This window comes from Propithecus coquereli, unplaced genomic scaffold (assembly GCF_000956105.1).
Source record: "Propithecus coquereli isolate 6110/MARCELLA unplaced genomic scaffold, Pcoq_1.0 Scaffold172, whole genome shotgun sequence".
Taxonomy (NCBI): Eukaryota; Metazoa; Chordata; class Mammalia; order Primates; family Indriidae; genus Propithecus; species Propithecus coquereli.
In genome coordinates this window covers 4,127,841-4,152,842 of record NW_012141858.1, presented here as the reverse complement: position 1 = coordinate 4,152,842, position 25,002 = coordinate 4,127,841, and the positions used below count along the sequence as shown (strand labels likewise).

At 33.1% G+C, this 25,002-nt stretch overlaps 1 protein-coding gene across 7 annotated transcripts in view; it reads right to left on the bottom strand.

Moving 5' to 3' along the window:
* Positions 1–25,002, bottom strand: part of CNOT2 (CCR4-NOT transcription complex, subunit 2) — a 104,053-nt gene that overhangs the window by 37,396 nt on the left and 41,655 nt on the right. For 6 of the 7 annotated variants that reach the window (XR_001137382.1, XM_012642055.1, XM_012642058.1 and 3 more), the window contains exon 3: positions 8,360–8,482. Coding sequence is in view for 6 of the 7 variants with exons in the window: in XM_012642055.1 (XP_012497509.1) it covers positions 8,360–8,482 (123 nt within the window). In the remaining variant the exon portion in view is untranslated. Of the gene's footprint in view, positions 1–8,359; positions 8,483–19,310; positions 19,369–25,002 lie in introns of all 7 variants that reach the window. The other variant, XM_012642056.1, reaches the window with a different exon arrangement.

The following is a 25,002-nucleotide window of genomic DNA, read 5'->3' as shown; positions in this document are numbered from 1 at the left end:
GTTGATTTAATTAAAGTTAGAAAAGGCTGTCTAAAACAGCCAGTTTTAAACCAATGATATACATCCAACTCTCCTAAGGTAACAACTGAGTTACAGACCACTCCAAAAACAACAGTATTCATAATATAGCAACGAATTTTCTAAAAAGCATCAAATCTTATTTTCCTTCTCTAACCCAGGTATGCAATCTAGAAAATTAAAGTAACATTCAAATTATATATTCTTTACCAAGTACAACCCAACAGATCAAAAAATACCGATCAAGTTATTTTCTTAGGTACTATAGTCATTACTGCATTAACTGGAAATATTTTATAAGTATATTAAAGGTTGACTTCCAAATTGCAAGAACAAGATCAAAGGATATGTATAATATGTAATAAAGCTTTAGTTGGTGACAGAAGGTAAAAAGTTTACATGAGATACTTAAGAATCATGATTTTCTGTCATTATAAACTATAAATGAAAGAGTACAGTTGTTTCCAAAGGCTCCAAATATAAGGTGTTAGCCAGTATGAGTGCACAACTTAGAATGATCCATGAGGTGAACATTTTAGAAAGCACCACTTAAAACCTTACTCATCTCAGAAATTTGTTTATTGAATACTCAACTCCAAACAACAGACATTTTATTCTACTTCAAAGATTATACATCTAGAAATGACCTACAGGTATACCAAGACATCAGCTCTCTCAAAATGGGAGGAAGGAGTAAATAGGGAGGGGAGGTAGTAGCTCCCTAAGCCAATTATTTGAGATCAAGAGCATTAGGTTGATTTATTTACCATACTGTGCAACATTAAATACCATTTTCTCTATGTGCCACTACGTGAAGGCTAGTAAACACTGCTCTACAGAAATGTGAAAGTAGTTTAAAGGTAAATTTAAGAGTTTATAACCTTCAACATATTCATGTAAAATAAGCATTGACCAGCTATACAGATGTTAAAATTACTGCCTCAAAATGTGTCAAAATGCAAATATCTAATTTATTTTTTAAAAAATCTATCCTTAAGGATATGTATTTCCAAAGTCTGAAAGCATATTTCCTCAAATAAATCAGTGCTAAAAATGGATTTATCACAATGAAGGAACGTGAATCGGACACATAAGCTATTTATGAGTGCACAGAAAGTGCACAAGAAATATACTCTGGAATAACTACTGTTAACAGAAAACAGACAATTTACATATTTTTAAATGCTGAAAGTTAGTAACACAAAAGTGAATTTCTTAGAAAATTTAAAACTTCAGATCAAGAGGCACATTACAGTAGTGAATACAGCACAAAACAGAGCAAGCTCAGAGCTCTGGAGTCAGAAAATAATGTGAGTTTGAGTCTTGGTTTCGCCCACTTACCTATGAAATAGCTGAGCCTCAGTTTCCTTCTTGTAAAATAGAAATAATACTACCTACCTCACAGAGTTGAAGTGAAGGTTAAATGAGATAAGATATGGCACATAGTAAGTGCTCAACGAACGGTAGCAGCAGCTAAAAATCTAATCTTCCTCTTAGTGCAAAACTCTCATTTAACAGCTGAAAGAAGGGCATTCAGACTTTGGGAAATTTATTAAACAATATCCTAAATTTACATAATGTTTTGCCCAAGAAGCTAAAAAAAAAATTTATCTTCGAAAATTCCAAGTAAAATAAGGTATAGAATTTGTGTTCTTAGGAAGAAAAAAGATTAAATGTCACCTAATCTCCCAGTCTAAAATCCTCATAATAATTACATGTCTCCCACATCTCCTACAAATCTACAATATACATTGTAGTCAAACATCAACAACAATAAAAATCAGGAAGCAACCAGAATAAATAGTAATGTGATTCTAGTTATTTCCCTTACCCACCAAAAAGCCCCTTTACTCCTTTAATATACAGAATGTTAAGAAAATCAACAAACTGTTGCAAGGAAATGTAACAAAATTTTGTTAAATAAAAATTCCTTGACGACAATAGCAATTTAAAAATGAAAAAAATATTTAAGTTTTAAAATGTCATTATACAATATATATACTTAAAGGTATGGTGATAACATGATTCCTAGCATCCTGTTATTATTTCAAGACAAAAACAAAAAATGAATTATAATTTTTGACTATATCATATCTACAAAAAGAAAAAGACAAGGGAAAGGAAGAAAGCATGTTCATGCACACAGAGTTCTAGATTTAGATAGAATGTGAAGAGCATTTTAAAACTAAAAACAGGGTGATTTAGAAATGAAACTACTGAAATCAGAATGAAATCCAGCAAACAGGCACAAAAAAGAAAGACAATGAGAAGATAATAAATTAAAAAAAACAAAAGAGGAAAGGGACAAGGGAAGGGGGTAGGCAGGAAAAATAAAATAGTAAGTCACAGGACCCAGCAGCTTATGAATCAGATAACAATAAAATGTAAGTTTATTAGGTATTTCAAGTAATTTTCATTGAAATATTCTTATGTTTACATAAAGAACATTTTAAAAAATAGTATAATAGTCAATGAATTTAATTCCTTAGCATTAAATACTTAAGAGTCAAGTTTTTATATAAAAAAGTACAATAATAAATATCTTTATATTGTCTGAATTCCTTTTAGGTTCAAAGTACAGATTTATAGAACGATATATGATTGATTTGAGGAATGTTTACATTTTAAAGGCTTTTAATGTATATTGCTAACCTGTTTTCTACTGACTGTATTAATTACACTTGCATAGCAATCACCTCAGTGTTCCCTTACAAACACTGGTTCTTCTCCCCCTTTTTTTAAAAAGGAAAATCCTTGCTAGTATGGTAGGAATAAAATAGTATTTTCTCACTGTTTGGATTATTATTATTACCATTTATGAGACTAAACATATTGTAATTTTTTTAGCTATATTAAAATTTAATATATATTGTGTAGACACATCATTTTACCATCCTTTTATAATTAGGCTTTATCTTTCAAATTACTGAGGTTGAGGATCATGTGAATGTCAATGAGTTTAAGAGGTTTCAGAAAGTTCTCTTCAAATGATTTAACATTTATTTCCAATTTCTTTAGAGTATACTCTAATTGATTTACATTTAACTTTGTCAGGTTATTGTTGCTATATAAAAACTTAACACATATATATTTGCTTTTTCTTGTAGAAGTATTTTAAATGATTTTTGAGTTTTCAGGTAATCATATCATCTGCAGATAATTTTGTTATTTTTCGATACCAACTCCATTCCTTCCCTCTCTTCAGCAAACACTCACTGAGAGCCTACTATTTCCTAAGCATTATTATAGGTTCTAAGGACATGGCTGTAAACTAGATAGTCGCTGCCTTTGTTAAAGCTTAAATTCTAGTGGTGTAGACAGGATAATAAACAATTAATGAACATGTGCTTTCCAGGTAGTGATTGATACTATGATTTTTCAAAAAGTAGAGAAACAATTTAGAGGATAGTGGGAATAGTGCTGATACATATACAAGGCCATTTAGGAAAAGAGTGGTCAGAGGAAAGGCTTCTCAGATGAGATATTTTAGCAGAGACATGAATGTACTAAGGGGAAAAATACTATATGAAAAAACAAAGTGCCAAGGTCCATAGAAAGGAATGAGTTCAAGGAGCTGGAAATGAGCCAGGCTGACTCCAGTATGTAGTTAAATACTAATCAGGTGGATGACGATGATAGTTATAGAAGTTATCCTTATTTTATACTAGATTTTAACAAAATATTAATTATTATTGGCCTAAGAGAAATCCTAGTTGTCATAATTGCTGTAGGCTAACACAAGTATGAAAGCTAGGCATGAGTTCAAAATGGTTCATGGTTTGGTCAGAATAAGAAAGTAGCCTGCTATTATCAATTTTAAGAGTTTTTTTAAAAAGGAAAAGGTATTACATCTCTTATGTCTTTTCAGTATATATTATAACAAAACAAAAGAGGTTCCTACAAGTTAGTGCTTCTCAAATGATTATGCTGAAGAATCATCAAATGAGTGCATATTCAAAGATTCGCAAGACTAGAAAATATATTAGCAGTTAAAATACATTTTTTAAAAAAACTCTCATCCTGTCTCAAAAAAAAAAAAAAAAAACTCTCATTGGTTAGATTATATTACTCCCAAAGAGCTGTCTATTATGTCTTATGTAAATGCTTTTCATTTACTATAAGGTCTCCAATAAGAAAATAATTATAATAAAAAGAAAACAAGCCCATACTGCCTATAATTTACTTAGTCTGGTGAAAACATTCAAGTAACATATCTGTAATACTTACAATACCACTTTTCTATTTCAAACTAGTAAATACAGCATTCTGTAGAAAGTCACATACACGTACTGGTACCTCTTAAAATACAAGGCCTTTGATAATAAGGAGCAGCTCTGAAGAACTACCTAGCAACGTAACTAGCAAGCAGCCTCATAGAGAACAGTCGCCCAAATTCTTCTTCAACTATGCATACGATAAAAAAATAGTTACATTTTAGGCTATATGAATAGGGCAAATCAGAATTATTTTTTACCACTTTAATCATCTTTAAGTATATAGTTCAGCGATGTTAGGATATTGATTTTAAAGAACTTCAGACATTGTAAAAAGATATTAAAGGAATTCTATACAAAAACACATTCATTCAAAACTATCGCTTTCTCTCAGAAAAAGTTAAGACATGACAGCTATTACTAAGATCTTGTTGATATCTGGCTTTAAGATTCACTCAATCGCTGGTCAGTTTTCCTTTATCATATATTATGATGGAAAATTATTTTCTCACTATTCCCAGAGAGAAAAGAGAATTACAAAATCATCTCGGTCATTTATTATGTTTAAAATTTTCCCTTTAAAGGTTTTTATAAAGGGCAAAAATAATCATTATTTGCAGATGATGAACACAGCTACCTGAAACACCCAAAATAATCAAATGGAATGTTATTACTATTCACATTAACAGCAACATTTATTCAATATTTATTATCTGTTCTTCTCAAAGTTTTACAGTTACTCATTCCATCCTTATAACCACCCAGGAGCCATGTACTGTTGTTCCTATTTTACAAATAAGAAAACTGACACACAGAGACTACTTGTCGTAGGATGTATAGCTAGCGAATAATGTAGCTGATACATAAACTCATATAGTAGGATTTTCAGAGCCCACTTTCCCGATCACCAAAAACTAATAAAAGAGTTTTGTTACAGCAGTTGGTTATAAATTAAAATACAAAAAGGATTCTATAGATCATAAAAACCAATCTAAAAAATGCAATGAAAATGGCAACTATAAAATCCTACTTACTAAAAGGCATAAAAAAACAACAGGATTAAAGTCAGACATATCCTTCTGAAAGGCAGCAGTACTGGTATTAACATGCAACAGTCAAAACATTTTTTATAAAAAAGGATGTGGAAGACCTTAACTAAGATGTTAGAATGGTCTACAAATCTATGGCAATTCAACTATGTTGTAGTTCTGACATAGAATCAGCATGGTAAACAGAACAAGAGTTTAGAAACAGGCACAAGAAGGTATCAGACAAGTATACATTAAAGGGAATATTTCAATTAGCCATAAGTAAATGGTCTAATCCACATGTGGGCAAATTACTGCCTACAGGCCAAATCCAGCACACTGTCTGTTTTTGCAGGGTATGTGAACTAAAAATGGTTTTTACATTATAGATGGTTATACAAAGACCTATTATGCATTATAGGTATTGATTTTATATAATATCCTTGATTTTGTCTCTTGGTCCACAAAACCTAAAATAATTACTAGCATAAATGGTACTGGGACAACTGGATAACCTCACAGGGGAAAAAAATATCTGGAACCTTACGATTCACACATTAAATCAAAATACATTTCTAATGGACATAAGTTATATGTGAAGAATAAAACATAAAAGTACTATAAGAAAGTAACTGGAAAAGGTCTTTCATAGTATGATCTCAAAACCAGAAGCCATTAAAAAAAGATTGATTGGTCACATTTAATAAACACGATAAACATGTATACACTATAAACTAAACTGAAGATGAAAAACTGGGAAAATATTTTTAACAAATAAGAGATTATTATCTTTAATATATGGAGAATAAGACTTACCATCTCAATAGGAATAAGAAATGGCACAAAAATAGGTAATCCACAAAGGAAGAAATACAATGGCCAATAACTATATGAAAAAAACAAATCACTGTGTGTGTTTGCGCATGTGTGTGTAGAATTAGCAATATTTTAATATAAGTACATTAAAACAATAAGCTTCTTCTGTCTATTAGCAAAGACTTGAAGGTGATAGCTGGTATTCTCAAGGACATGGAGTGTGTGATTAGAGTAAAAACTGGTACAAACTTCCTGGTGGAAAATATGTCAATATGTCTCAGAAAATTTAAATAGTCATGTATTTTTTAATAAAAATATTTAAAGTAAAAAATCAAAATTTGAGCAGTAAATTATTCCTGACTGATAAAATTATAGGTAATTTTTCTTTTCTTCTTCTCATCTATATTTTCTAACATTTGTGTAATTTCCCTGTGCTATTTTGTAATACAAAAAAAGCAACGGCAGCAATTTACAAGGTGGCTACTATTTTATTACCCTTATTATTTTTATTTCAAAATATTCAGGGGGTACAAATATCTTTGGTTACATGGATCACTTTTGTAATGCTTGAGTCATGGCTGTAACTGTGCCCATCACCCAAATAGCGTTCATTGTACCCGTTAGGAGGTTTTTGCCCCCTCCTCCTCCCCCTTCCCCTATTATCCCTATTTTACAGATAAGGAAACTGAGGCTTAGAGAAGTTCTTGCTAAGAGGCAAAGTCAGGATCCAAACACACATCTGTATTGCTTTAGAGTATAAGTTTTTAATTCCTATGGTATATTACGTTCTTAATGTTTTTTTAAGAAAGTTCTGTGGAACAAACCATTCTGTATTACTTCATTAACAACCAACTAGATTGGAATGGTAATCAACATATATGTGTGTTGAGTATATATACTAATTCTAATTTTAAAACCTCAGACGTACAGTATTTCTGCTTTCTAGAAGAAACATTTCTTTGCCATTCATTCTCTACATTTCACTAACATTTTTCTGTCAAACTTAACTATCACCATACAATCACATTAACACATACAAGTTGTAATTTTATAGTTTTTGCAACAATACTACCAAAATACATCCCCAATTCTTTATCTATAAGGTCAAAAATTAAACACAGAAATCTTGACAAATAATAATTAAATTATAATTTATATCAAATAGCAAATAGCTAGAAGGGTAGGACAACAGAAAATCAGATATTATTATTCCACAAGCTATTAAATTGCACACTAATTATAAACAAAGCCGCCATCCACATAATTTGAAAAGAACTCTAATAATATCACTGATAGCTTGTTTCTAAAAAACACAAACATTTTCAAATAAAGGGGGCAAAATACTAAAACAGAAAAACAAAACTAAAGTCCTAACTTAAATATAAGTTAAGGCAAATTGTGAAATTCTAAAAATTGCATAGAAGTGATTTAATAATGATCAACTTTAAGGAAAATGAGGGTATTTGTTACATATCTTAGAACTTTATAAATGCTTTAAACATCAGTATGAATCTTATCAGGTTAATAACTAGAGTAGACTGTTACAAAGATAAGAAAATCAGATAGCAAAAGTTATAAAGGTTTGAAAGGGGAAAAAAGTTGGGCAGGTACAAAGTACAAGAATACATCTGGTTTGACCACAATGTACAGTATATAACTTACAAGTAGCTTAATGGAATTCTAACAATTAATTTTATTTAAAAATATTTTATAAATTTGCTAATTATGATTGGTTGTATTATAAATCCTTTTATCCCAAATGAAATTACTGAACTACTAGCCTTCTAAAGCACTAAATTCACACCCCTTTATCACATCTCTACCACATTTTCAACACAGTTCTTTTCAAAAATTTTTCATCCCTATAGCTGAACAGGAGAGATCCTCTATACCTGAGATCCAGGATTATAGCTAGAAGACTACACCATAAGGACAGAGTTCTATTGAAGCTCAACATTATATCTTTAAATCTGTGCAAATCTGCTTTCAATTCTATTTCTGCATTTAATATAAAAATAAGTTATTTCCCATATTAAACAAACAAAAAACATGTTTGCTCCATGGCTTTGAGTACTTCTACTGCCGTATTATCACACCTAAACCTGAGAATCACAAGGCATTTATGTTTCCCATTAGAATATAAGTTCATTGTCTTTGAATCCCCAGGGCCTAGCACTGTGCCTAAAACATAGTCACTCAACCACAGACATATGCTGCTTTTCAGGAACACAGAAACAGATGTACACTGCTGATGAGTAAACACAATGCAACTGATTAACTTACATCTTTTTCTGACCGATGTGGAAACATAGAAGACTGGCTGTAGTACATGTTTTCATCATGGTAGTCACTGTCGACCCCCTCTACAAACTTCTTTCTTGAAGCACCAAACATGCTGTTTGTCACCTAAACAAAAATATTACTTTTACCAAGAGTAATATTTTGGAAAGTGTTCAGCTTTACCTTAATCCCATGTGGAAAACAGAAAATGAAGGAAACATTGCTAAGATACAGGATAGATCAACTAAGGGCTAACGGGACACATGATACAATCGTAAATCTGACTACAACAATACAATGTAATGTGGTTTTTCCTCCAGGCCCTAAAAAAATCTGTAAAAGCCTGTCTTACCCAAGAGTTCAACTCCCTTTTAAAAAATTAAACAGCACTTACTCTTGAAAAATGGCAACCCCAAAAATAATTTTGCCATACCTAATGGATTTTTTAAAAAATTAACTTTAGGTTTAATTATTCAAAATTTTCACAGGCATCTTGAAAATTAGTGGCTTTGTCATCACTACATCTATTTTTTCAATTATCTGCTTTCCCAAGCATATCATTTTTACTTACAATCTAAGTTTATTGAGATATATCATTTTTTGAATCAGTGTATAGTGGCATACCAGGAATTTTATCTCATGTAACAAGTATCCACTCATTTAACAGTAGGACAATTTTTTATTCATCATGATATAAATTTATGATCTCAATTATATAACCTGCCTACTCTTTTCCTTTTTAAGCATTTACAACATCCAATATTAGCAATTTTGAGGTCACACCAAAATAAATACATTATCTGTGGGAGATTTGTTCCAGGAACCCCCACCGCAGATACAAAAATCCACGGCTGCTGGAATCCCTTATATAAAATGGTGTAATATTTGCATAACCTATGCATATCCTTTCATATTCTTTAAATCATCTCTAGATTACTTATAATACCTAATACAAAATAAATGCTATGCAAATGGTTGTTATACTGTGTTGCTTAGGGAATTATGACAAGAAAAAATAATCTGTACATGCTCAGCACAGACAAAACCCATACATTTTTTTCCCCCTAAATATTTTCAATTCATAGCTGGTTAAATCCACAGATGCAGAACCCACAGATGTGAAGGGCTAACTATAATCACTAAAATCTGTGCTAATTTTTGTCATTATTTTTTTAATGTGACAAAATTTCCAAAACCATAAACTGAGGTTACTTAAGGTCAATGTGTCTTTCCCCTAACAGTACCTTGAGGTTCCAAGTAAATCAAATGCCAATGATAGGAGAGATTTGTAAAGACCTGAATACAAGGTTACTAAATCTTTTCACAAGTACAATTTTGGGGGAAAACACATCAAATTTAACATGTCTTGTATGCTCATTATAACTAAGGATATTTTCTTCAATTGTAAATAAAAAGTAAATAATCTCATTTATGTCTCATTTCAAAAAATACTGTAGTCATTATTATAAGTAGATGTGGTGAACTGATACAATATAGCCTTTAAAGGCCAAATTTTGTATGTTAACTTTGTTGAAAGCATACTATTTAATAGTTGCTTTATACATTAAGTTCCATGTGAAATCTGCAGGAAATTCAATTATTTGACTATCCTTCCTAATGAGGTCTGAGAAAAAGCTATTCTGTTAGACTGGAACAAAGGACAGCTTACCCATTACTTTGCTATATGTTTTTGGGCTATTAACTTCTTTAGGTGTGAAATATAGAATGATATTTTTAAAGAGCCTATTAATCTATTAGGACATAAGTACTTTGGGCAATGGACTCCAGTGAATCTCACGAAAGCTATTCTATAACTCGGAATGTTATTTCAGACTAGGATCCCACATGTTTATCTACCAACCCCTTCAGCAGTCCCTAGTAAGAAAAAAAAAAGTGTTTTTTAGTGAATTTAATTTCAGAAAAGAAACAGTGGCAAAAAATTACTTTATAGTTTGCAAATTAAGATTTAATACATATGAGATTCTAAAACTTTGTAAAAGTTGGAAACACATTGAATTTTCGTTATAGAACCTTTACTACTGGACCTCTAATTCTAAGAAAGAATAAACATGGAAACTGGCATGAAATGTATACAATTCAGTAACATTCCAGGTAAATCTGAAACGGATTGAGGACATCTCTCATCAAATTTTACAAACATAAATTAACTCAAATGGATACAAAGTAAATTCTTCCTTTGACACTGTTTGTATAACATTTATCACCAAAACCAATTACAGACTCCTAGAATTCCAACACTGAAATTAATTGTATAGAATAAAAACTTTTGTGCTTAATATCATGCAAAGAGGTTTGTTTTGAAAGCAAAATTAAACATATGAAATGCCTCAACGAAAAACATAGAAATGTTCCTCTTCCATCAATATCAAATTTTCTCATGATTCAACGTACGTGTGTGGGTGTAAGAGAGTGAGAGAAAGTGAGTGAGAGAGAGAGGGAGAGAGAACATAAATATGCCAAACTTAATTTCTGCTTTGTGTGCTTTAACACAAATTACACATCATTGGGAATACTGATTATTCTTATATGACTTCAGCAAAAAAGAGAAGCAGAGTATACCACTCTCTTCCCCAAATGCAAGCCCCAGTCCAGAGATGGGTGCTGGGATGAGATAAAGAATTCTGATCTATGGCAAAATCAGAATGAAAAATCACAAAAGTTCTAGATTAATTTTAAAGGGGCCATCCTTTATTCCACATAGAATGAGAGAAGTGGGATAGGAAGGTATTTTAGAATAAAAAGCAAGAATGAAAAGGGAAGAAAACAAGCAGCGAAGTAAAGGAACAAACAAGCAAATACCTGTAGGAAGAGCATTCAGTTCAGAAGGTTAGCAAGACCCTCAGTAGTGTATCTCAAGCAACATGAACTTAGTGATGATGAATGGAAGGAATTAAAGTCAGAGAGATTGCTAGGAGCCAGATCATGTAGTACCTTACAGGCCTGAGGGACTTACGATTTTATTCTGTGTGAAATGGAAAATCAAGACAGGGTTTAGGGGAAGTTTAAGAGTGACATATTTTGATATATGTTTAAAAAAAATAATAATTCTAGCTATTCTATGAAGAATGGACTAAAAAGAGGATAAAAGCAGAAGCAGAAAAAAGGGTTAGGAGGTGGGTGATAGATGATGGTGGCCTCGACTACAGTGGTAGTAGTAGAGGTGATGAGAAGTGGTTGGATAAAGGACATACCTTGAGAAAGAGCTGATATGAATGGATGGATGAATGTGGGATGTGAAAGGGTAAAGTATTAACATTTTCCTCCTGGAAGAGAAGTCAGGGTACCTAAAAATCAATTTCCATCAATTTCAAAGATATGTCAACACTACAGTGAAATATATTGAAATTACTAGTTATATCATATATACTGAACTCAATTTGGTAAATGGAAATTTAAAAAACTACAGTCATGTGCCGCATAATGATGTTTCAGTCAATGACAAACTATATATACAATGTGGTCCCATAAGATTATCATTGAGCTGAAAAATTCCTACTGCCTAGTGATGTCTTGATAAGCCTAGATTAATATGTGAATTTGTGTCTTAGTTTTTAACAAAAAACTGAAAAAGTGAAAAAAAAATTTAAAAATTTTAAGAATGGAAAAAACGGAATAAAAGTATAAAGAAAATGTTTTTTGTACAACTGTACAATTGTGTTTGTGTTTTAAGCTAAGTGTTATTATAAGTCAAAAAGTTAAAAAAAATTAAAATTTTTATAAAGTAAAAAAGTTACAGTAAGCTAAGGTTAATTTATTATTGAAGAAAGAAAAACTTCTTTTTATAAATTTATTGTAGCCTAAGTGTATGATGTTTGTAAACTCTACAGTAGTATACAGTAATGTCCTAGGCCTTCACATTTTCTCCTCACTCACTAGCTTACTCACAGAGCAACTTCTTGTCCTGCAAGCTCCATTTGTAGTACGTGCCCTACAAAGGTGTACCATTTTTTACAATCTTTTATACCTTATTCTAACTGTACCTTTTGTATGTTTAGATATGTTTAGATATACAAATGCCACTATGTTACAATTGCCTATAGTGTTCAGTAGAGTAACATGCTGTATAGGTTTGCAGCTCAGGAGCAATAGGCTATATACCACATAACCCAGGGGTATAGTAGGCTATACCATCTAGGTTTGTGTAAATACATTCCATGATGTTCACACAACAATGAAATCATCTAATGACAGATTTCTCAGAATGTATCCCCATTGTTAAGTGACACATGACTGTAGTTTAAAAATTAAATCATACTTCATCTTACATTAGATACAAATTTTTTTAGAATCTTTTGTGTGTACAATTTGTCAGCTTTTTTCAAGCAATCGTATCTACTATTAACTAACCATCTTTTCTCTCTACTCTCCCACCAGATTATAAGGACAAGAAGCAGCAAAAATTGAAATTTTACCAAGAAAGAATATGATATATACATGCAGCAAAAGCAGTGTTTCTTAAGGCTTTTTTGAACACAGATCTAAAACATTTAATCAAGGCATTTTATCTTTCCTACGATTCCACAAGAACTAAGCAGCATATTCTAAAAAGTACACAAACAACTTCACTAATCCTCTCTACCAGCCTGACTCCCCAAAAAGAGGTGGAGGTGGCCTCAGAAAGTGACAGAGAGAAAAGAATTAAATTCAGAGACAGAATGGAAGCACTAAGTTGGCTGGATTTTCCCAATATATTCCTCCTTCATTACTTAGTTTGGACTAGCTATGAATTCATAAGGTATGACATTCTCAACATTTAAATACAGTATTTCAAAGCCAAATGCAGTAAATCAGAATAAATAACAGAAACAGAAGTTGCAAAAAACTCAAGCTTCAGAAAACCTAATCAATTTCAGAGAGGCCTGGTAAGGCGGTGCCTGATGCAGGTGGGATAAATGGCAATCAAGGAACTGAAGAAATAAGAAGCAAGGCTTGGAACTTTTCAAATGGTCAGAGAAACAAAACTAAGACACTTTATAAATGTAACTTGAAAATGCGCGCGCACGCGCACACACACACAAAGATAATAGGAAAGGGTGAATAATAGACCATATCCAAGGGAGGACGATATTTAATTTTACACAGATATCCTTCAGTAAGGCCTCTGGAGAGGAACTTACTCTGATACCTTTTATCGTCTATAATGTTGGCAAATGGTGGACCAGACATGAAATCCTTATTCCTAGGGAACAGGAATACATCCAATGGCAGAGTGGTCAACAAACACAAGCTGATTTCAAAATCTATCTCCAGTCTTAACTCAAGGTTCTAGTAGCATAGTTTTAAGTGCTGCTAGACATTTCTATCTGTGAAATACAATTTAATAAACTAAGTCAGCAATATTGAAAACTGATTTGCCGAGTTACTTTCTCCAACTTGGTTCTGCACATTCATCAAGTCTTATCCTTTCTTCACAGTGGTTTTCAGGTCTGTCTGTTTTCACCATTCTTCCTATCCTCATCTTAGTATAAACTCTGGACTAGTTTTTGTGGCTTCCTTACTGGTCTTCCTTCACATTTCAATGAACATGCTGAGAGTATGCTACATGAAGTATGCCAAAAACTGTGCTAATAAAGACAAAAGCCGAATAAGAAACAGTTCGAGTCTTGAATAGGCTTACAATCTAGCTAGGAGACAACCTGTAAACAATTACAATATGAAAATTTGTACAGATGCTTTGGGAACACAAATAAGAAAACATCTAACTTTGTGCAAGGGAAACACACTGAACGGTCATTATAAAAGAAATACTATCTAGACAAAGCCTTGATTTCAAAAAAGTAGAAGTATGTAGTGTGAGAAGCCGCAGCAACTCTGGCATAAGAGAAAGCACATACAAGTGCTCAGAAGTGAGAAAAAGGAAACGACAAAACTTTCAATATGGCCAACATGGGAGGTGTCTAGATGAAAAGTGCTAGATGAAGAAAAGTGGGTGGGACCTTCAATGCCAAGCTAAGAGGGCAAGAGTACAGGTAGGGAAACCAGGCACGAAAATATAGGTGATGAACTAAGTCAGACTTCCCTCTACTAACACTTTATTACGGATCCATATTACACACTACACTGGTTCTGTCACTTTCTCATTCTTGTATCTCGTTAATTTCACCGGCATACAGGATATAGCTCAAGACTCCCGAGACCCTGACGTCAACATAACTTTGTAGCAGTAATTGTCTTAAAACCCAAAACAAACCTTATGCTTCAGAATAATTTTGGTTATTCACAGTTGTTCCTGTTCATGGTACTCTCTCAAAAATGCCATCTGTAACCCCTGTGTGATCTTCAACAATTAAAACCCAATCTGGGCCAGGCGCGGTGGCTCACGCCTGTAATCCTAGTGCTCTGGGAGGCCGAGGCGGGCAGATTGTTTGAGCTCAGGAATTTGAAACCAGCCTGAGCAAGAGCAAGACCCCGTCTCTACTAAAAATAGAAAGAAATTAATCGGATAACTAAAAATATATAGAAAAAATTAGCTGGGCATGGTGGCGCATGCCTGTAGTCCCAGCTACTCGGGAGGCTGAGGCAGAAGGAGCGCTTGAGCCCAGGAGTTTGAGGTTGCTGTGAGCTAGGATGATGCCACGGCACTCTAGCCCAGGCAACACAGTGAGACTCTGTCTCGGAAAAAAAAAAACAAAAAAAAACACAAAACCCCAATCTGCTCAAACCAACCCTAAATCAGGTCCTTATTAATCTATTCTTATTCCCCTAGATTCTACTCTCCCACATCAAAGTGATTTTTTAAAGTAAAAATTTCTTATCTTCATGGCCCTCCTGATCAAAATTCCTCAACAGCACTCCCAAATCAATAGTAAGGCTTGCAAGGCCGCATATAACCTTTCTTACATTCTCTCTCTCCACAGGTCTTCCTCCGTCTGCCACTAAACACTTTGACATCTTCAGTAACTCAAACACAAGTTATTTTCCACCTCAGGGCTTTATGTGGACACCAATACTTAAAATGCCCTTTCTCCCATTCTTCTTTGAAACTTTCACACTAAATTAGGACTCTTGTTTTACATAATCATTGAAAATACTATAATTTCACAATAATAATAATTATTGACAACTTTCTATGTGCTAGGCAATACTCTGAATGCTTTAAAATTTATCTTTTTATGTCATCATCATGATAGCACTATGAGGTAACAACAATTACTATCCCATTATGTAGATGAGAAAACTAAGGACCCTAGAAATTAGATACCTTGCCCAAGGTTATGTATCTGATAAACGAAGAGATGGGTTTTGAACCCAGACAATCTGCTAGGAGTCTCCCATTTTAACATGATAGTACACTGACTCTCAAATACACAACTAATAGTCTAATGTGTGTTTTCTTCCTGAACTGTAAAAGTAAAAGCAAAGGAGATTTCAAAAAAGGGGAGAAGAAAGAGCCAATCTCTGAAAGACTGATCATAATCTATTTTAGAGAAAGTTACATAAATTTTATAATAAAATTATGCTTAAAAGAATACTATTACACCAACTAAAAAGTAACTATTATCTAAGGAGGGCTTCGGATAAGTAGAAATAAATATTAAAAGTTATATACACTGTTTCCATAGTCCAAAAAACCTAACATTTTTAAGTACTTTCTAAATATAGTGAACATAATTTAACCCTTCAAAGAATTAGGATGATCATAACTAAACTCTAAATTTCATTATAAAGCTCTAATGTGGACACTGTAGCATTAAATATATAAGATACACCCAGCAATTAAAATCAATTATTTCACAACACTAAAAACATCTGTATTAAGACTCTTCACTGCTTCATAGGCACTAAATTTTCACTTCTAGCCATAGAGTTTGCACTCACCTTGCATTATCAAGAATAGAGAGTGCTAAATGCAGGTCACACAGTACCTGAGAGAGAGGAGAAAAACTGATCCTTTCTTACTCTGTTTTCATAATGGAGATTTCAATAATTTATTCTGATTGCTGAATATAGAATTTGATTTTTTACTTTCCTTCCCAATTCCATATACAGTATAAGCAAACACTTCATATACATACATGTACCAGTTCTTTCTTGTCTATAAAGTAGGCAGAAACTAATTAATAAAAATCACAGCAAATTGCCATTAACACTTTCATGCCTTAGCCAATAGACATTTGAAACCAATCACGAGAAGCCAGAATATCTGAAGATGTGCCCAAATTCCGTGGAAAGTAGAGTATTTCCATATTAAATATTATATTGCTAGAAACTGAATTATTTGTAACCCAAGATATTTTTGTTTTACTAGTAGTTTTTGTAATAGGATTTTGAACTGCCTATCCTGCTTCACACTATTATGAATAATTCTAAATTTATTTAATCCCTGAAAAACACTAAAAGAAATGGGATTAAATAAAGGAGGAAAAGGTACATATATTGAACATAAAAATTCTAGCTCCTCAAAGAACAAAGACCTTAATATTAATACCTGGAAATCTTTACAAAAAGAACACATGATCTCTCTTCATGTAAGAAAAATATTACTTAAAATCCTCCTAGTTCTAGAATACTGCGGCTTGATATTTCTAATACAACAAATGTATAATGAATAGTTCATGAATCTTCTTAGGATGAAGAAAAGTAAAGGTTTAGATAAATTTTAATGTCTAGAATTTCCAATTCATCAAATTAAATCAACAACATGGAAATAAATAAAGCAATTCATTTCATAGTTTTAGCAAATGCAGAATGCCTGACAAATAAGCAATAAAAGCCCTGATGAATACTGAAGACAATTAATATGTAGATGCACAAAAAACCCTATGACTGGTTGGAAATGTGCTTTAGCAGAAAACTAGGGACCTATATAAACATTTCCATTATTATTTTGGAGAGCAGTAAATATTCTGACACAGAGTCCTTTGCAAGGGTTACAGAAATATTGGGTATATTTCTATATATTTTTGAAGGGCTCATCCAAAAACAGGGAGGCCTACATGTGACAGAAAGGTGGAGAGGCAGGGGAGTGGGGGTGGGAGGGGGAAACACATCACTCTTTCCTGATCCAAAAATGGTTTACTGAAATCTGGTGTCTGAAGCTGCTTTGCTCCGATGATATTTCAAAAAAACCACGTACATTATCCCTTAATATATACCCCACAAATCTACAAATTCTCTAAAGGAATGTTACTGAAATGTCTATAAATGCCTCTGAGTTTGACTTTGATCTAGGGAGAGTATGTTGATACATGCTTCAACTTGATTAACAGATTTTGTGGTTTTCCAAAATCTTAAAATCTCCTATACTAATATGCCTTATACAGAATTATATCTGAACCACCAATATATAAGCTTTAAAAGGTAAGTGCATCATCCTAAAACCAAAACTCTAATCATTCAAAAAAGTGCTAATCCACAGGAAAAAAGTACACAATCATATACCAACTGAAGAACCAACTATAATTAGTTTCTCTTAAGAGCAATAAGACATTAGAGTTGAGAACTCATACAATAGAGCCTAAAATTAAAGTAGGTAGTATTTTATCCTTAAATAGTAGGACATAAAATTCTAAAACACAAATGAAAGGATACAAAAAAGTAGAAAATCTCTAAATATAGGATACAAAACAAATCCTCCCAGCATAAAGAAAATATTCTCAAGAGGATGAATATTTTAAACCAATCCTTAAAAGAGGCTGAGCAAGAATGCATCTAATAAAGAGGAAAGCAGGAAGGGAATAAATTGAGAAAAAACTGGATCTATGGTCTATGTTGCTAGGGGATAGGTATTTTTACAGGGCTCTTGGTAAATTAAAAAAAAAAAAAAAACAACTCTACAACTTAAGGGAGAAGAAAGGGAGATAAACTGCTGAGTAGTCTATATTTTGAAGACCTGTTTTGAGACATAAAATGCCAAATACTTAGTATCCCAATCTCTTCAAGGCTCACATATTCTCTCTGAAGAAATTTTAGCAATCATAGGCCATATTAAGAGTCTATTTTTCTCGGGGTTAATTCTGAATGTCTTGTCACGTACAAAACAATCTACAAATCACATGAATATGAATTACATGTATAGATATGGGAGAACTGAAATAATTTTTGAAAACAAACTTTTAAAAAGAAGCAAGATGGTAGTTAACAGTAAATAAGGTAGTAAAGAACCAGGGCTACATCCCTAAAGAATTATTTCTAAAAATCATTCCTTAAGAAAAACAAAAACCTATAATGTTTAGATCATGATTTTCACTGCAAGGTAGATAAGCAGAAAATGCCAGAGTGTTGGCATTTCTCTCTCTCTCTCTCTGTCCTTCACACACATAGAGGATTTGGTGAATTTATTCATTCATTCAACAAATATCTGCTGGAACCACATACTAGTTACGGTGCCTTCACTGCTTGTATACTTATTTTTGTCAACCTCAAACCTAGAGATTGGTAGAAATGTTCCGGTCCTCCTGTCAAGACTTAGAAAAAGATGTGTGAAGTTTCCATTCCTTTAGAGATTAAAAACACTGCTACCTGCCTAAAACCTAAGGAAAGAGAACAGCATGTCTAAAGCCACTGGAGGGAAACTAAACTTGCCTCCTTCTGAGACCAAGTTACATGTAGCAAAATTATCATCTATGGATTTATGCCTTCTCCAACTTTTTTCCTTAGCTTCTTTTCTAAACATGGGTTTTCCCTGCTATACATTGTGAAGAATATGAAGTTTTTAAAAAAACTAACAATCTTTCTTTGCATTATAATATTAACGGTTTAGTCAGATTAAGGTTTTTCCTATTTCACATCTAACAAGAATTAAAGACTTCTTAGAACACTAGATTTTTTAATTTAATAATTTATTAGGTAGTTTTATTAGAAAAATAATTTATAAGAAACATTATATTTCTAACCTAACAAAATGACTCACTGATAAAATGGCCCCACATCCACCCTCAAAATACTGATGACAATACCATTTTCCCCCCAGCTTTTCCCACCACATACTTACCTGTGCAACTTCTTTCAACATTTGCTACTCTGGGGATTGGAAAGCTCAGAGCTGGAGGCTGAAGTGAAGAAGGAAAGGTTGGAGGGTGAGCCATGGCACCAGCCCCACACTAGGAGCTCCCCTGAGATATTACAGCAGGGTTGACACCATAGCTCTGAAGTTCAAACTCCAGCAAACGATAAGAAAGGAGTCCAACCAGAACATGATAAACGATGGGATTCTTCTGCTCTTTGAAAAATAAGGAAATCATGCTATAAAGATCTGAATGTCCAGTTTCAACATTATGACTCCCTGTTCACCTCCTCTTCATTATTCCCCAAACCCAGAATCATCTTTCAGACTGATTCAAAGTTCTAATGAAAAAAAAAAAAAAAAGAGCAGGGTTGTATGTGTAAACTTGCACACTTACTTTTTCAGAAAATGCAAAGATAGGGCTTACCTGGCCATCATGAAAATGTGTAAGACAATAGGTTCAAATACTTTGTCTATCTGCCCCTTTTATACTCTCTTGTTCCCCTCAGCATTCAATATTAAATCTAACACTCTCCTACATGTTAACATCATCAACCAGTAGAATGAAAGATGGTCTACATGTATGTATTTAAATTCCTAAAAGTGGACCACTGACTGAACTTTTAAAAACTGGAAGTAATTTGATACGAGTATATTCCTTATGTGAAAATAAGGACCCTTCCATTGGAATAACCTGGTACTTTAACTAATATCGATAAAGAGAAAAATTTAAAGAAAGATTCTAAAACAAATCAATCTGAATATAGGACTTAAATGAAATACGTGATTTTTATTTCCTTTAATAAAAATGTAATCTTTGGTAATATAAAAAGTGGATTATTGATTGATCCAAAGAGAAACAGATTCTATTATAAATACTGAAAGTAATAAAAATAGATATTTAATTATTTCAAGATAACATTTATTCCATAGCATAAATAGATATTATTGAAGGTGACAAATTATTTTTAAACCTTTACATTTAAAAAATACACAGGGATATCAGAATCCTGAATTATATTACAGAAAGCAATTAAAAATGAAAGTATTCTTTCAGCGAGGGAACACAGGACCTTTAAAATAGTTCTAAACATCTTGTCATATAAATTAATTCAATAATCACTGAATGAGCATCTACTATACAAAGTGCTAGATGTTAGATATTACACATTATACTCTTATATACTTTACCTATTTGATGCTCAGAATAAAGGAACATCATAAATCAAAGGAAGTGGGGAGAAAACACATTTACAATGGATACCTGCACCATTACTAAAACCTCCAAGATGACCTTACTCTTTGTTACCTCTAATCTCCTTTGTTACCATCTCTCCCTTCTCTTATTGTCTCCTGCCATATTGGTCTCCTTGCTGTTCCTCAAATACATCAGGGCATATTCCTGTCTCCAGGCCTTTGTACTTGTATTCTTCAGGAATGCTCTTCTCCTTAGATCTCCACATGGCTTCCTATTTCACCTACTGCAAGCACTGAGTCATCTCAGTGAGGACTTGCCCTGTCTACTCTGTTTAAAATTACAATGCCCTTTCCCCAACCCCTTCCATTTAGGTTTATGTTTCCTTAGTCTTCTCCAATCTGAGATTTTACCACAGTCTTCCACAACATTGATGTCATGTCAAACATACTGCAGAATGTCCCACAATTTGAGTTTGTCTGATGTTTTCTCATAACTAGACTGAAGTAATGCATTTTTAAAGCCACATCACCACAGAGGTGATGTGCCCTTCTGAAGTGCATCATATATGATGTATATATTCTAATATATGAGTGCATATGATATTAATGTCTTATTACAGGTGACATTAACCTCGATCATGATTAAGATAGTGCATCTGCCAGTTTTCTCCACTGTAAACTGCTGTTTTCCCTTTCTTAAATAATAAATGTTTTGGAGAAGAACTTTGAGAGTATGCAAATACATGTTTGTCCTCGAATTATATTTATTATAGCAGTCATCTACGAATATTGCCCACAGCACCTATTACTGTGGCATTCTAATGGTGATTTTCTATTTCCTCATTCCTTCATTATTTATTAACTGAAATGCTTTTTCAAAGTAAATCAATGATCTTTTAAAGATCTTATTCTTAAACATGAACAATGTCAAAGATTTTACATAACCAGCCCAAAGTGATATAGGCAGAAGGTAAAGAATAATGGTTCAAACTCAGGGTTCTTCACTCTAAAAATCACATTCCTTCCCTTATGGGTCATCTGAGGTAAAAAATAAATAAATAAACAAAATAATAATAATAAATAAAAATCACATTCTTTTAACCTAATCACAGTGCCTTTCTCCTGGTAGAAAAGATGATGTTTAAAATTTCATATACCCTGGCCAGGTGCAGTGGCTCACACCTGTAATCCTAGCACTCTGGGAGGCCGAGGCAGGAGGATCACTTGAGCTCAGGAGTTCAAAACCAGCCTGACCAAGAGTGAGACCCCCATCTCTACTAAAAATAGAAAAATTAGCGAGGCACAGTGGCGTATGCCTATAGTCCCAGCTCTCGGGAAGCTGAGGCAGGAAGATGGCTTGAGCCCAGGAATTTGAGGTTACAGTGAGCTATGATGACACCACTGCACTCTACCTAGGGTTACAGAGTGAGACTCTGTCTCAAACAAACAAACAAAAAAAAAACAACAACTTTCATATACCCCAAGCAGTATCTCTTAGCATTTCTGGCCATAATAAGAAAGGTCTTTACTTTTCTTTTTCCTTCATAAAACGTCTTTCTAATTTCATTAGCACATTTACTATAGGTCTTTAATTTACTGAGCCAGATTAAACAATAAAGAGATAACATACTACTCTATGCTATACAACACAGATTTTTTGAGTAAGGAATACTAATCAGTAAAATTCCTACCTCATAGCTGAGAAAATTAATGACCACTATATTTATGGGCCTATTAGAGTCTAGGGAATCTTGAGGAAGGGAATTCAAGGAAAATATTTTCTGCTTTAAGTTAAAAAGAATCAGGGATATGATAATATATATAAGAATTGGAATTTATTTTTTATAGTATTACACGTTATACATTTTTTTATACAACAGAAAGCATCCAAGTCTTTTCTGAATATTGACACAAAATCTTATCCTCTTCATCAGGAATAGTTTGCATACATTTTCTCAACCAAAACATAATTTCTAAAAATGCAATCTTAAGATCTCCATTTCCAACCAAAATGGAATTAGTAGTAGGATTCCTGCCCCTCCCCTCCCCCGAAAAAAACCTTAAAAACAGACAAAATAGATTAAACAACAGTTTTCAGACACAGGACTTCAGGCAGTACAGGACAATCATCCCTGGGAGAAGAAAAAGAATCGAGGACAGCCCAACAACTGCCCTTGCTTATAAGACTGAAGGAGTTTTCAGGCTGCAATGGAGGAAGACAGAACCCAGGTAGGTGGAGCCCAGCAAACTCAGTGAAATGAGGAAGTGTCAGAAACAGTCTGGGTAATTCAAGGCAGCCAGAGTGAGCAGGCTAGAGTACTAGACTGGAGACCAATGCACAGAGAAAGATCTCTGGCAAAATTCCCTCTTAGGTCTTCAGCTCAGTACTGATCATCACATGCACGTGAGCAAACTACCAGAAGCCAGGAAAAGAGCCACCTGAAAAGAACAGAGAAAACAATCCCCAGGGCTCACACAGAGCTGTGAATCATTTATGTTCTCACCAGCCACAGCAGAAAACCACAATTCACAAGGTGTTGAATAAAGTACTCAGAAAAGTACTGCCTCAGTAGTTGGGGAAAAATTAGCCCTAAATTACAGGCTACTCTGATTTTGTTTAACAAAACTTTTAAAAACCAAACAACAAAAACAAGGAAGTTTCAAAAGGATCAAATGGCTTCTACGTAACTTAACTGCAACCCCAAACATCTCAAGATTAACAAAAATACAAAATATATAGCACCCAAAAAGATAAAGTTTCCAAGGACTGCATCCAAGCAAAAGTCACCAGCCATGCAAGGCAGCAGTAAAATATAATAAATAATGGAGAGAAAAAAAACTCAACAATCTATAGAAACTATGTTTCTATTAATAGAAATAACATGGATGATAGAATTAGCAGACAATGATATTAAAACAGTTACAATTACATTTTGTTTATAAAAAGAAGGTAAAAAGAATGGCATGCTGAAAACTAGTAAACTTGAAAACATAATAAAAACTATTGTAACTAAAACATGGAGAGAAAAAAGCAAAGCAATGAAAGCATCCGTAAGCTGTGGGACAACTACAGGAGACCTAATACATGTATAATTAGAGTCCCCAAAGGACAACAAAGAGAGAAAAAATATTTAAAGAAATAATGGACAAAAAATTCCCAAATTGATTAAAAAAAAAAAAAAACTATAGGCACACAAATTCAAGAAACTCAACAAATCCTAAGCATGGGAGTCATGCAGAAAATCATACCAAGATACACCATAATCAAAATTCATAAAACAAGTGACAAATTAACAAAATTTAGTATCGGTCAAGAGGAAAAGGTACATTATACAAAAATAAGGACTAAAATAAGAATGACAGCAGACTTTTCATTAGAAATAAGTCAGAAAAGAGTGAAGCACCATCTTTGAAGTTCTAAAGAAAAAAAACCTATCAACTTTTAATGTCACGCCAGCAAAAATATTTTTAAAAATGAGGGTGAAGTAGCCTTTTTCAGACATACAAAACCTAAAAGAACTCATCATCGTCAGAAATGCATTAGAAATCTTTTTAAAAAATCCTTTATGTAGAAGGAAAATGATACCATAAAGAAAAAAGGAAGGAGAGAAAAAGAAAGAGAAGTGAAGGAAGAAAGAAACAAGATAGGGCAGGGTGGGAAAGGAAAAGGGAAAAGGGAAGAAAGGGAAAGAGGAAGGAAAGGATGGGGAAAAAAAGAACCATCAAACTTATTCAATTATAAATGATAATAAGAAGCAGAGAAATAACACCAGCCTCCCCCAAAGTACAATGAACTACGAGAATATGTAACAGAAGTCTAAGCAGGAAATTTTACCTTAGGAAGTAAAATTTCAGCTGAGAGCTAGACAATGACTAAGATATATGTTTTTGATAGTACAACACACTATTAAAAAACCAAAATGCTCTACTCAAAAAAAAAAATTGCTCCACGAAATATTGAGTCATCCAATCAAATATTTACTGAGTATCTACTATGTAACTGACATATTCAAGGGAGGATACAACAGAGAACAAAACAGTGAAAACTAACAGAGATTACATTTTTACTTTTAAATGTATTGCTGAGCCTGGAAAGGAGGGAGGGAAATTCAGCACCCCAAAACAAAGTAAAGGCTAGAATTCAGAGAATCCACAGCTTACATACCTGAAGGGGAAATTTGCACAAGATAGAAAAGCTGTTAAAAGATTTTTTCGTAAGTCAGGTACCTTAAAAGGCTACACCATAATTGTGATAACCCCTTAGTGAACAGTGCAGCAAAAGAAGGTGGAGGAATTCTCTGAGAATTTATAGCCATAAATCAGCATGAATTCACATTACGTATGTGGACTACAACTTCAAGCTAATATTTTTGTTTTTAATTGACAGCACCTTAGGCATCCAGTAAAAGCAAATGCAAATCCCCTTAGGAGAAATATCTTTCCACCTAGTCCCTCAAAGAATTCCCAGAGTTCTAAGAAACAT